General features: G+C 40.2%; 2 protein-coding genes across 2 annotated transcripts; one reads left to right on the top strand and one right to left on the bottom strand.

The window, feature by feature from the left end:
• Positions 1-2923: 2923 nt before the first annotated feature.
• On the bottom strand, positions 2924-5894 carry EXOSC3 (exosome component 3). Its single transcript, XM_066554743.1, has 4 exons — positions 5625-5894; positions 5377-5526; positions 4672-4823; positions 2924-3221 (listed from the first exon to the last, which is right to left on the bottom strand). Exons 1-4 carry the CDS (start codon positions 5889-5891, stop codon positions 3020-3022), a joined length of 771 nt encoding a protein of 256 aa, XP_066410840.1. The 5' UTR covers positions 5892-5894; the 3' UTR covers positions 2924-3019.
• A 110-nt stretch (positions 5895-6004) lies between these two features.
• Positions 6005-12137, top strand: LOC136559418 (DPY30 domain-containing protein 1-like). The gene is made up of 6 exons (XM_066554618.1): positions 6005-6146; positions 8223-8375; positions 8480-8587; positions 10027-10095; positions 10985-11035; positions 11687-12137. The coding sequence occupies exons 2-6, from the start codon at positions 8229-8231 to the stop codon at positions 11753-11755; spliced, it is 444 nt and encodes a 147-aa protein (XP_066410715.1). The 5' UTR covers positions 6005-6146; positions 8223-8228; the 3' UTR covers positions 11756-12137.
• Positions 12138-12956: the final 819 nt, after the last annotated feature.

The following is a 12956-nucleotide window of genomic DNA, read 5'->3' as shown; positions in this document are numbered from 1 at the left end:
TGAGTAGCTAGGCATAGTAAACTTCTAATCTAGCAGAACTACAGTGACACTCTAGCCACAGCCTTAGAGTTGAGCTCTTAATCATCTTATTACACTGAGCTATTAGTCTGTGTAACTTTCTTCTGTTAGAGCAAAACACAAATGTGTTACTTTCAAACTGAATTTCAACACTGCATTTCTGCATTTTGTGATAGTATTTTTTCTTTATACATCAACCTAGGAAGGGCCACAAACTATGTATTTCATATTTTCAATGCATAGTTTCTGTTTAATTCTCTGTGAACTTGCTTTTTGGGAGGTTATGCTCATCTCTCACAGGCATATGAACAGTTTTCATGTAGACATCTACCATTTTTACATAACTTGATCACAACAGCTTGAAAGAAAAGCAATATAACAAAGTATCCAATGCACAATCAGAGGGTATCTGAAATTAACAACTCTAAATAATGACTTAACCTGGTAAGGGTGAACATCATGGAGAAATGCAACAGAAAGATGTTCTACTTACCTAGCAAGGTACATTTCAAGCCCACACCATCCCTTCTGCAAGTCCTATTTCCAAAAACATATGGGTTCATTTGCCTGTAATGGCAATGTGGGAGACTCCCAGCAGAACACAACTAAATCACCATCAGCCTTTCTTCCTAGCACCAAGTTATACTCCATAACCCCTCCCTGTGACTGGTTTAGCCACCAACACAGAACTAAAAGTTTGCAAAGATATTGTTTAAGACTTTGCCTGAATAGCTGCTTTGTTAGATAAAGCCTGTCAAATTGTAATTGGTTTGAGGAATGTTGATAAGGGTTTTTTTGCCCAAGTTAAAAAAAACCCCAAAACATGAATATAGTCTTCTGTTAGTAATGTGTTTAAGTGTACTTTCTTTCAAGCATTTCTCCCCACACCCATTTTGTTCACATCCACTGTAATTTTTTTCCACTGTATAAACTGTCAAACTTAAGTGTAGCACTTAAAATTGTGTAGGGGGTAAAACCCAGGAACTTTTCTGTTAATTTTTCTAAATTAATAGCAAGCATAATTTTAATGCATTTTGTATCCTATTCTGGATTTAACTAAATTTGTATTTGGGTGCTAAGTAGGTGACAATGGGACAGCATGATGTGTGGTATGAAACAGTGTGTAGATTATGTTGAGAACTTTCAAGGTTGCCACTTGCTGTGCTGCACTACCAAGCCAGTATTTTAACAGGGATTGTTATTTGTATCTTGCAGGTTAAGCTTGGAATACAGGCTTTTGGAAGGGAAAGGAGTAAAAGGCAGTGGTAACGCTAATTCCATTTCAAGCCACAGCTACCCAGGAAATGATCCACGTCATCGCCCATTCCTGTGCTTTTACTACTATGATCTAAGAACAATTCACAAAAAAAAATGTTAGCACCCTGAGATAATTTGGCAAATGCTTTTCTGCCTATGTCAGCTATTGTTCCAACAGACAACCTGCAGAGGCTCTGCTTAGCTGAAATGGAAAAAGCTCTAGAGAAGAACAGTTACTGAAAACCTGATTAATTTACAGTTTCTCACGTGTACTAAGAGACTGGCTACAGACCCAAAAGGTTTATGGGACATGAATGAAAGTTACTTCACCTGGGAGATGACAGGTGGAAAACGATGACTAAAGACCTACCAAGCCAGATGAGCAATGCCCTGGATGCTAAATAGGGAGATAGTGAAATTCACAAGAATTCTGAATTGTAGCCATTTGACTCACATGGAAACCATTAGAGCTGTGTTCTTGTTGAACCAGGGGAAGCCCTAGGTAAGCACATTACAGATGACTCAGAGGAGTTGGCTCTGGACTGAAGCAATTTCTAAACGACAGAGATGCCAAAGACAACCCTATCATCAAATGCCATAAGTTGAGCTTTGGATGAAATACAGAATAAACAGGAAAAATTATGTTTCCACTTTAATTAAGATGGTATTCAGGCTCACCCTAATTAGTTATTTTTAGTAATTTCCTTTAACTATTGCCATTAAACCATTCAACTTATTAAGAACCACAGAACATCACAGATCTAAATGACTGCCTAACAGCTGCAAGCAGTTCATTAGGTACCTACAATCAAGCTTTTCTCCCAAAGGAAGAAGGCATCAGTAACTACCCTTCCATTAATCCAGGTTTCTCTTCCTCTCTCAAAACAGTAGCAAATTACTCACATACTAAAATCCACTGAGAGCTTACCCTTCCCAGGACAGCATCTCCTCTATATGCATCAAGGGACTGTTACACAAAGAAGTCAAACATAGCTTTTTTCAGAAATGCTGATTTTGTTAAATATTAGCAAAGCTCTATGGCATCTTTATGCTATTACTAAAGAAAAGAGTGTCTTGAACCAAAAAACACATGGCTATTATTGTGACATCCTAATCACTATGTCCTTAATACTACTAGGCAGATCATCACTTAGGGAAAGTGACAATGTCCCTGTGAACATATTTTTTGCCTTATCTGATCATTTGCCTTAACCACCCTGTGATTGCTTTATGCTACACCCTGCAATTATTTTCTGGTATTCTCTACCTGCATTTCTATTCCCAAATTTTATAATATATTAAATAATTACTTCATGTCACTGTATAAATAGAGCACCCAACCAAAATTAATGACCTATAGAATACTTTTTGCTATCCCAACTAAACATGGATGGTTTGAAATTTCAATAACTATAAAAACAAATATATGCAGCTCACAAAATGACCAGTTTTTTAAAGAAGACCTAGGTAGTTATGCTTCAAAATTCAGAGCTAATGAAAGCTGATAGAGACCATCTTCCCATTAGTCAGAAAATTCATGAACATAAACAGGGCTTCATAACCACACAGGTGAGTCAAGCTCCTTAAACAACAGTAAATCAACATGAGTGGATAAAGAAGGGAAATGAAGAATGACTGAAGTCTAGTATTTCATTTTCAAAAAAGGCTTTTAATATAAATCTGAATACAAAAATAACCAAAACACCCTACAGTCATCAAAAGAAATCCTCAAGGTTTTCTCTTATTAGTTCCCTGACAGTTTGGCAAGCGCTTGTTTTCTCTGTTCTGCAGTCATATACTCACAGGCTTCCAAAATATTTACTATAATTAAAGTCTGTTGAACTGTTTTTGCTTTTACCCATATTCTTCCATTCATTCCCAGCACCAGTTCAAATGGGTACAATTGTGACAATTCTTGAATTATTTCACATTTGGGAGCCAAGAGCCTGTAAACAAGAGCAAAAACAAAAAGGTCAGAGGAAGGAGTGATCACACTTACAGACACCACGTTACTATTGACCAGTAGCTCCAGCAGTGCTGCTATTATGGGAGCTATTTAAGAAACAGTGAAAGATTATAAAGTTGCATATACATCCAAAACAACAATACAGTATCAGATTTTCAAGGCTCCTGTCATATAAAATAGATGCACCTAAAAAGATTGTAAATTTAGTTTTTTTCTCATTAGATTCAGAAGCAACCCCGGACTAGTTTAACGTGAATTGATACTTTTACAACCATTCTATGAGTTAATAAATTCTAAAAGTACACTAGTTTGACCAAATGACATTTTTGAAATGCTACTTATTTGACACCCCAGAGGTGTCTTTCAAAACAGGACTTCCCTTCTACTTTAGGAAACAGTATTAACAGCAATAAACAAACTACTTCATTTTTATTAGATGACAGCATACTAAATACTTTAACATGTCTAGGATTAAATCAAGACTGAACAAGTATTGAAAAAACTAAAATAATACCAGGATTTAGCAGTTTACTTGCAATATGCTGTTATTTTTTTACCAGGATTTAGCAGTTTACTTGCAATATGCTGTTATTTTTTTACTTGCATATAGACAAAATTTGGAAAACAGAATGGCTGCGAAAAGCTTTTGTATCAGTTCACACTGACTTCTGATAGGACCTATAAATCAGACAATGACAGGAATGAAAAAGCTGCTCTGCACTGCCAGATTGCTTATCCAAAGAATGACAAAACAAACAAAAAACTCCACCCAAAAAGCAACAACAAAGTTTGACTATTGTTTATCCATATAACCTGGTACTCTTTGATAGTCACAAAAAAATCCTGTATTTACGTCAGCATAAGCAACTCCAAAGTTCACAATACATTTAAAAGCTTACGAAACAGTTCCTGGACTAATGTGTCAATTTTAAACTAAAATCCTACATTTTTTAAATCTGTATCTTTATCTCAGTTGGTTTTTTTTGGAAGTCAGAAAATAATGTGTACTGATGTGCAAGGATCCCTTTAATCAGCTGTCAGCCAAACATGCACTTCTACTACCCCATGACACACAAAAAGGACAACAAGCATTGCCAAGTTTTAAACTCCAAGGTAAAATGTACATACCTGAAACACTATCCTGAAGGCTTGACTTCCCCAAGTCACTACTTTTATTTTCCATACTGCCTTGGCAACCAAATTGTTTTTTTTAAACAGGTGATGCAATACCACACAAAAGAGCTTGTAAGTCTCTTAAGAGGAAAAATAAACTTTCCTTCTAGATCAAGCCATACTCTATTCAGTAAATCTGGTTTCAAAGCACTACAAGAATCACACAGGTTGGTTTACCAAATTGCCCACACCACTCAGAAGAAACAGCTGTGTGAATCTTACACGTGAAAGTGACTACTTACATTTTTAGTACTTACTTTCTTATTAGACCCAAGGAAACTTTAAAGAGGAAGCCATCTTGTCCAATTATTCCCATTCCACTTGACCTTCCACTACTGTCTATACAGACCATCTCTGGTTCCATGTCTTTATTCGCTACAACAAACTGACCATAAATAAGATCTCCCACCTAAACAAAACAGGGTCAAAGAACAAAGGTATAATCTCTTATAATGATTTAGTAGGACAACAACAAAAATATCACGCAGGCCTATTTGTTTTTTCTTTGCAGTTCCTTTTACATTCTGGCATTTCATCTGAGTGCAGAAATGGTAGCATGCATGTGCAGCACAACTATTCATAATAGTGCTGTTAAAAGAAGGCACACAACTGACGTTTTCTACCAGCATCTCATGTTTTAAAACCCTAGCATCAGAGTGGCCTATCAGGTGCACCTTACTCATGAACTGCATCTGCTCCTGGCAGCACTAGGAGCAAACTAAAACACGTGAGTGAAGTACTCAGCCAGCTGAGAGAGAGCAGAGAACGCTAGTTACAGTCCTCCTATGGCGCAAAACCCTCCCGAGGAGGACCAAGGCGAAACCATTACAACCAGACCTGCCCACCTCCTCTAACGTGAGCTTGTGAAAACACTTCCCCCTAAGAAAAGCCACTGAAACGCACCAGAAGCGCCACCAAAGGACGCAGCTAAAGCGCTGCCGCCAGCCAAGCAGGGTACCCACCTGCACGTTCGGCCTGTTCCTCTTCGTGGCGCCTTCGAAGGCCAGGTAGGACAGGGAGGCCGGCTCGCTGCCGCCCACGTCCAGCCTGAACACGTCCCCCGCTTTGGCCGTCACGATCCCTATGACGTGGTCGCCCTTCACCGGCACGTACTGCAGCGGGAGAGGCGGACAGAGGGTCAGGGGAGCGCTGGCGAGACGAGGCTAACGCACAAACACACACGGACACCCGGGCCCCGCCGCGCCCCTACCCGCTTCTGCTGCGAGTCCACCCAGTAGGCGCCGCCGCCCCCGGGCCGGTGCCGCAGCAGCCCGCACTTGGTCACCAGCAGCCCGGCCCCGCTGCGCCGCAGCCCCGGCCCGCACAGCAGCCGCCCCTGCGGCGCGGTGCCCGCGCTCAGCCGCAGCCGCTCGCCCTCCGCGTCCTCGTCGTAGTGCGCGGGGAGCAGCAGCAGGTCCCCGGGCAGCACCACCTGCCCCACGAGGGCCTCGGCCGCCGTGCCGCGCTCCGCCGCCATGGCCGCGCCGGCGCACGGTCCCTCAGGCCGGGGCGGCGGCTGCGCCTGCGGCCTGCGCGCGGCGTTCGCGGGGCGGCAGCGACACCCCCCGGCCGGAACGGCCCGGACCGCCACAGCCGCGCCCGCTGTTCCTGGGGCCGTCCGATCCCCGCGCTGCTGCAGCGGCTCCTCACCCCTCACGGCACCTCCGCCAGCTGCCTGTCCGTCAGGGAGGCAGCCCGCCTTCCATTTCTGCCGGGGAGCGGCCAAGATAATGTGAGTGCACTTCGGCGTCGGAATTAACAAACATAAGGAGGTAATTCTTCCAGCTGCAGTTTTTTGCAAGGTTTTTTAATACCCGATTAGAATTTGACAGTAGAACATACAGCTGGTCAAATTTGAGGTGAACATCAGCCGATGAGTTTTGCAGGGAGCAGAAAAAAAATCACATCAGTTGTGAAGGGAAACTGCTCACAGAGAGATAGCATTGAAACAGTCGGAAAGGATCACAGTGGTGATCTGGTCCATCCTCCCTGCTTAAGCAGGGTTGTCCTAGAGCACATTGCACAGAACTGCATCCAGACAGTTTTCAATATCTCTAGATAAAGAGATTCCACAACCTCTCTGGGCAATCTGTTCAGTGTGGGGTCTACTGCACAAAGTAAAGAAGTTCTGCCTCCTGTTTAAATGGAACTTCCTATGCATCAGTTTCTGCCCATTCCGTGGTGTCGTAGTGGTTGGCACCACAGAGCAGAGCTTGGCACCTCCCCTTTAAGTATTTATACATTATATATTAATGAGGCCCTCTTATCAATTATCTTTTCTCAAGGCTGAACAGGCTCAGCTCTCTCAGCCTTTCCTTTTAAGAGAGATGCCCAAGTCCCTTAATCATCTTCATAGCCCTCTGCTGGACCCGCTCCAGGATCTCTCTGTCACAGGGGGAGCCCAGACCTGGACACAGCACTCCAGGCAGAGCCTAAGCAGGGCTGAGCAGAGGGGCAGGATCACTTCCCTAGCGCTGCTGGCAATGCTCTTCCTAACGCACCCCGGATACCATCGACCTTCTCGGCCACAAGCGCACTGCTGCAAGACCTTGTTGTCCATCAGCCCCCCCAGGTCCTTCTCCACAGAGCTGCTCTCCAGCAGATCACCCCAGCTTCTCCCGGTGGTGGGGTTATTCCTCCCCAGGTGCAGGACCCTGCATTTGCCATTACTGAATTTCAGGCTCTTCTCTGCCCATCCCTCCAGCCTGTCGAGGTCTCTCTCAAGGGCCTCTGTGGTCTCGGCCCCTCCTCCCGGTTTTGTGCCATCGGTGACCTCTCCGAGCAGGCCCCTCCGTCAGTTCCTGCGGCCGGCGCTGTTGCGGAGCAACCCCGCGCGTTCGGGGCCGGGCCGGGCGGCAGGAGCGGGGCGAGCCCGGGGCTGCCGTCCCGGGGCTCTGGGAGCGGCTGCCAGGAAGGAGCCGGAGCGGGGCTGCTCTGCGAGGGAAGGCGAGCGGCTACAGCGCATCCCGCGGCACCAGAAGCAGGGCAGGGACACCACGGGCTGCCGGGGACTCTCTCGGAGCGTGAGCCAGACGGCGTAACGAGCCAGGCCCTCCTAAGAATCCCAACACCCGCCACAGGGATGAGGAGCGGACCTGCCCTGCCTGGAGTGTAGGGGAAAGGGAGGGGCCCGGCCGGTGCTAAATGGAGCCCGGAGCGGAGGGCGCGGGCTGGAGCCGCTGTGAACGCTGATCATGGGACTGGATTGTGCTAAGTGCCCGGGTTCTCTGCCCTGGCAAGAATTCAGTCCCTTGACAGCAAAGAAAGGCTCGTGTTTACTTAAACTGGGCTGGTAAAGTGGGTGCACAGAGATCTGTGCCTTTCCTAATGGTGGAGTGAGTGCTTCAGCCCCTTGCCTTCCATGCATGTGTTAAAGATAGCTTTGGTAGTTTCAAACTAAAATTACCCCTTAATGGTCCTCAGAGCTACTTGCCTGTTCTTTGAGTACCTCTGTAGAAGTTTTCTACGTCCTGTTGTGGTTTTCAGGGTTTGTTTTTTTTTTCTTTGTTATCATGCAGACCTAGAATAGCAGCATGTTTCTAAATAGTTTATGAATTATACAAGTCCAAACAGTAAGGTGGAGTTTAAGCATCTTTTTCCTGCAGTGATTGTTATAACTGACCTGTCACTGGAGCTTTTAAGAACTAAACCACTGCCAAATAATTTGTATAAATTGCAAGCTTAGTAAAAAGTAAAGTCATAGTCAGGGACACTGACTATGTGTCACTGCACTTTAAGCAAGCATTCTTAAAGCCCCTAACTTAATTCTGATATTGATATCTAATATCTGTCTGTTTATTGTCAGTAGATTTGGATGGAGTCTCAGTATCTGAAACAATGCCTGGGAAGTTGCTTGAAGAAGGGACTGGCAGAGGTTGTAGAACATCGGCCAGCAGATCCAATAGAGTATCTTGCACACTGGATTTACAAATACAGAAGAAACTTAGATGAAGAAAAAAAGGTGGATCCAACTTAGGCAAAAAAAGATTGCTACAATATGGTTGATGCTGTTTAATATATCTTTCATTTTAATGTTTAATTGATTCTATGTTACCTCTGAAATAGAGAATACTGGAGAGAGCTGAGCTGGAACAAGAACGGGTGGCAGCCCAAGCAGAACTTGAAAGGTTAAAAATCCAGGAAGAGCAGCAGAAACTTGAAGAGCAGCAGCAGGTTATTAATACTTAATAATAGATCATTCCAAGCAGCATATGGTGCTGTGGCATCTTGGAGCTCTATGTATACTTATAATAGCTGTAAAATGATTTTCATACAGGTGACATAAAGCAGGTATTTTAATCTCACTTTTCTGAGTAACTGAAGTTATTAGCACTTGGGTAGGAAAAGTTACATACTATGCAGTAAAATTTTATTAAAAAGTGGTGGCTTAAGTTAAGTTAAAAGGCAGCCAGTTTAGGAGTTATATGAGAAGTAAATGAAAATATTATTTGGGGTTATAATATAAAAAATAAATACAATAAATAATAATAATAAATACATAAACATAAATACAATAAACAATAAAAAAATAAATAATATAAAAAATAAATATCTGTGTTTCTAGCCATTCTTTGTAAAGGAGTCATGTGAACCCAGGGTTGCCATGGTGATGTTGATGTAACCTGACTGGATTTTTTTGTATGGATGATTTCCACGATGTTAAAATCAAATGCTTAATTTTAAATTTATGCTGATCACCTTAAGCCCAGCTCTAGTGTAAGATGCATTCATTTTAATTCACTTGCAGTTTTAAAATTTGGAGTTTAGTAATTTGCAAACCAAAAGTAATGTGCTAAGGGTTTCATGAGTGATGTAAAATAGTAAATGAAAATAGAGATTGTGTCTAGAGGTAATTCACTGAGAATTAAATAAATCATTTCACCTAAGCTAGGGGAAAGATGTTGAACAATACTCACATTAGATGCATTTTTTTAACCTAACTCAGTTTTGTAGTCAAATACTGAGGTGAGTTTTGCATTTATGTACCAAAAAGGAATAGAAAATTATGACCATGTTTGTAACTGCTCACAAAATGCAAGAGCAAATAGTATTCTCTAAGATTGTTGAATGTAAATACTTAGAGTATGCAGTTTCTGAAGTTTTGATGTAATAGGACTTATGTTCCCAATTAATAAACATTTCCTGTTAGATATTTCCAGTTGTAAATACTGGTTGCTGACAGACATGATTAATTTTAATGACATTGCTTGCCAAATTTTTCTACAGATTTGATTCTATATTGATTCCTCAGTGTGTTCTAGGTACTACACAAAGTATCAAAGAACCGAATCCAGAGGATAGGAGATAACTAATGCAAACTGGTAAAGAGCTTGTGTAATGACACAGTATCTGAAGTGTGTACACTAACTTCAGTTAACTGGTTTTTCTTCCTCTTGGTAGCAAAGCTTCTTTATCAAATACCTTTCTCAAACCTTTGAAAATGATGATGATGATACTGAAAGGACTTCCTTATTAGCGTAACACAGCAGTTATGTTTTATGCTTACTTTGTATTTATTATTTCAATATTAAATACATTGTCAACAATGTGGTGGAAAAGATCCGTGTGGGTTTTTTTTCTTTCTAATTTGTCCTTTTTTAAACTGATTTCAGGCTCAGTTGGAGAAAGAACGTGCAGAGTTGGAAGCACAGAAAAAGGAAGCTGAAATGCAGTTGCAGCAGGTAGATCAAGAGGTTTAAGCCAATGCTTAGTTGGTGGTTTGAAAATACCATTTATCAGCCATTTTTTCCAGATGCAGGCATCAATTGCAAAGCACAAAGCAGAAGCCCACGGGTGTTGAACTAACACATAATTAAAGAAGCAGGAGTGTAGATAGGGGGGAATGGCTAACACGTGGCTTCTGCAGTCTGGGTTTTATACTGGAATTTTGGTCAGAACAGAGCATAAATTTACTCCAAAAATTCAGCATAAGGTCAGCTTACCTGATGCTTCCACATTTCTTGATGATATTTATTAGAAAATTTTATAAAATAAGCATGTCTAATTTAAGTACCAAGACAGTAATATTTTACAGGGGGTTAGCACAAAATCCATTTACTGTACCTGGAAAAAGAGCTGTGGTTTGGAATTGCAGTGCATCTGGATTCTGCTATCTTAGTGGTGCATGGGAATTTATACTAACAGAAGAGTGTGTATACAGATATCTGTGTTTATGGTCTTTTAATGCTGCTTCTGTAAAAACATACATGGATAATTGGTATGCTTATCTCCCTAAAGCTTTTAAAACTCTGTGGAGCACAGAGTATTTTAGAAATACCTAAGTTTTTAGATAACTTTGCTAAAATACTGACAAAACATAATTTTAAGAAGATGAACATATGAAAGTGACAAAAATTATATGTAAAAACTTTAAATTGCTGTTAATTAAAAAAATATTTTAAAATAGGGCTAAGCATACCAAGACATATTCCCATACTACTAAACTTGTATAGCACTTATCTAAAGTGTTCTCTTTACATTAATACATAATGTAATTTTAACACACCTGAAATGTGATTTCCTGACATTTGAACTGAAAACTGCTTTTCTTTACCACATGAAAATGAACAGACAGTAGCTGAAGTTACAGATGGATCTGAGGAGCCAGATGAGAGTGAACCTGTAAGTGTTTAGAAAGAGATCATAAATGATTGATTCTTAAAAATTTGCTTTTCTGTGCTGACAACAGATTTATGAAAATATAACTTATGACTGTTCTTAGGGTCAGCTTTTCACAGGTGTTTTTTCCACTGAGGTAAATCAGTTGTGTATGCAAGATCCCATATAGCCCCAATTTTCTGATAATTTTCTGATAATTACATATTTTATAATATTCTTGAGTCTTTGGGCATATTTTATGGGTTCTTTAATATGAAAATTGTAAAACCAGAAGTGAAAATGAGTCTTAAGTGCCTGCTGCTTCCTATATGTGCCAAGTTTTCATGCCTAAAGGTGTTAGATTACATTGGCTTTTGGGGATGTTATTTCAGGCTTTACAGTGACATGTTTGCTACAAATTGTGAACAGATAGATAAAATAAGACATATAGGCTTGTACTATTGATCCTGCCCTCAAAATCACAATGCATCATCCAAATTTGCTGGATTTTATAATAGAAGTCTGGTGATGGCCTTCATTGTATTGAATGGAAGAATACATGATTATACTGATTAATATCAACTTGTCTGTTATGGGCAGGTTTTACTATTTTCATTTTTACAAAGCTCAGTGAATGCTGGTAAGTGGTAGACTATTTTTATTGTTGTTTTCCAGGGTCAAACAGACCTCCCAACCGTAATAGAAGAAGAAGAAGAGGAAGAAGAAGAAGAAAAAGAAAATTAGAACTGACCTGAGAGCAGTAAATATATTTTCTACTCATTACTTGGTATCCTGAAGTGTATTATCTTGATTTATGTATTTTATAAATATAACTGATTTACATAACTGTTTCTCTGGTGTCTGTTTTCAACGTGTTTGTGTAAAGTCTGTTATTTTTGATACCTGTTCTTCCTTTTTGTTCTTAAAGCATTGTAGCTAGCATGGCTGACTTGCTGGAAGAAAATTGCAGCTGAAGTGAAAGCAGCAAATATATTTTCTACTTATTGCATATTGAAGTAACATAATAAATAAAAATATAACTAAAGTGTCGATATGATTTGAGAATAGATGCTACAATATGATCATTTGAATCAATATTAAAAGAATAAAATATTACTGAAAATTATTATCCAAGAATTTGAATGGTTTCTGACAGAAGAAGGGAATGCTCTGCAGATTAAAAGATGGAGAGAGTATTCTGGACTTCACACTTGGTGCAAACATCCAATCAGATTTCCCAAATGTATTTGAAAGAGGTAAATTTAACTCTGACTCAGTATATACTAGAAGATCTTTCCTCCTAGAAGTCATGAGGTGATCTAGACTTTATTATTGGATAAATATATTTATTATTATATTTATTCTTAGAACCTTTTTTGCGTATTGTGTGGTACTAGGTAAGCTGCAAGTGTCTGCATGCTAGTCTTAATTAGTCAAGTTTTTAAGACTTTTCTGCATTTTTCTTGAGTTTGTAAGTCAAGAAATTAAATGTGTTCTCTACTAAATACCATCATTATTTCTAAAACTTCACTTCTGAAAATTTAGAAGAATATTTAGTTTGATCCATGGCTATCTATAAAAATAAGTTTTATAATCTTTAAAGATCATCTGTTTTTACAAGAACAGATCTTGGTTGTTACTGGTATCTTGGTATAGATTGTCAAGAATGTTCTGTGTCTTTTTGTTATAAATGGAAAACACATCAGCACCAAGAAATCCTGCTGTTCTTCAATAAAATGTGCCTTTGCATCTATGCCTTCTACTACAGGTTAGATGGTCATGGCCAGTATTGTGTAATGAAAATAGCTTTCATTAGAAAATCAGTGCATAGTTAATGCATTCACTGCATTCTTCAGTCTTGGGATGAAAGAGATTTTTTCTGATAATTTCACTTCAATTTTTTAACAGTATCGCTGGGTCTAAGGGGTTTGCTATCCTTGGCAAA

The sequence above is a fragment of the Molothrus aeneus genome, chromosome 8, assembly GCF_037042795.1.
Source record: "Molothrus aeneus isolate 106 chromosome 8, BPBGC_Maene_1.0, whole genome shotgun sequence".
NCBI classification, from domain to species: Eukaryota; Metazoa; Chordata; class Aves; order Passeriformes; family Icteridae; genus Molothrus; species Molothrus aeneus.
The sequence above is the reverse complement of the archived record's forward strand: the minus strand, read 5'-3'. Positions and strand labels throughout refer to the sequence as shown.

Excerpts from the sequence above, each read along its gene's own strand:
- EXOSC3 (XM_066554743.1), bottom strand. The coding sequence starts at position 5,891 with ATGGCGGCGGAGCGCGGCACGGCGGCCGAGGCCCTCGTGGGGCAGGTG. Across the intron at positions 5,527-5,624 it reads TGGACTCGCAGCAGAAGCGG|TACGTGCCGGTGAAGGGCGA; the intron begins GTAGGGGCGCGG and ends CTCCCGCTGCAG. Across the intron at positions 3,222-4,671 it reads TCCTTGGGTCTAATAAGAAA|GCTCTTGGCTCCCAAATGTG; the intron begins GTAAGTACTAAA and ends TCTTGTTTACAG.
- LOC136559418 (XM_066554618.1), top strand. The coding sequence starts at position 8,229 with ATGGAGTCTCAGTATCTGAAACAATGCCTGGGAAGTTGCTTGAAGAAG. Across the intron at positions 8,588-10,026 it reads AACTTGAAGAGCAGCAGCAG|GCTCAGTTGGAGAAAGAACG; the intron begins GTTATTAATACT and ends AACTGATTTCAG. Across the intron at positions 11,036-11,686 it reads AGCCAGATGAGAGTGAACCT|GGTCAAACAGACCTCCCAAC; the intron begins GTAAGTGTTTAG and ends GTTGTTTTCCAG.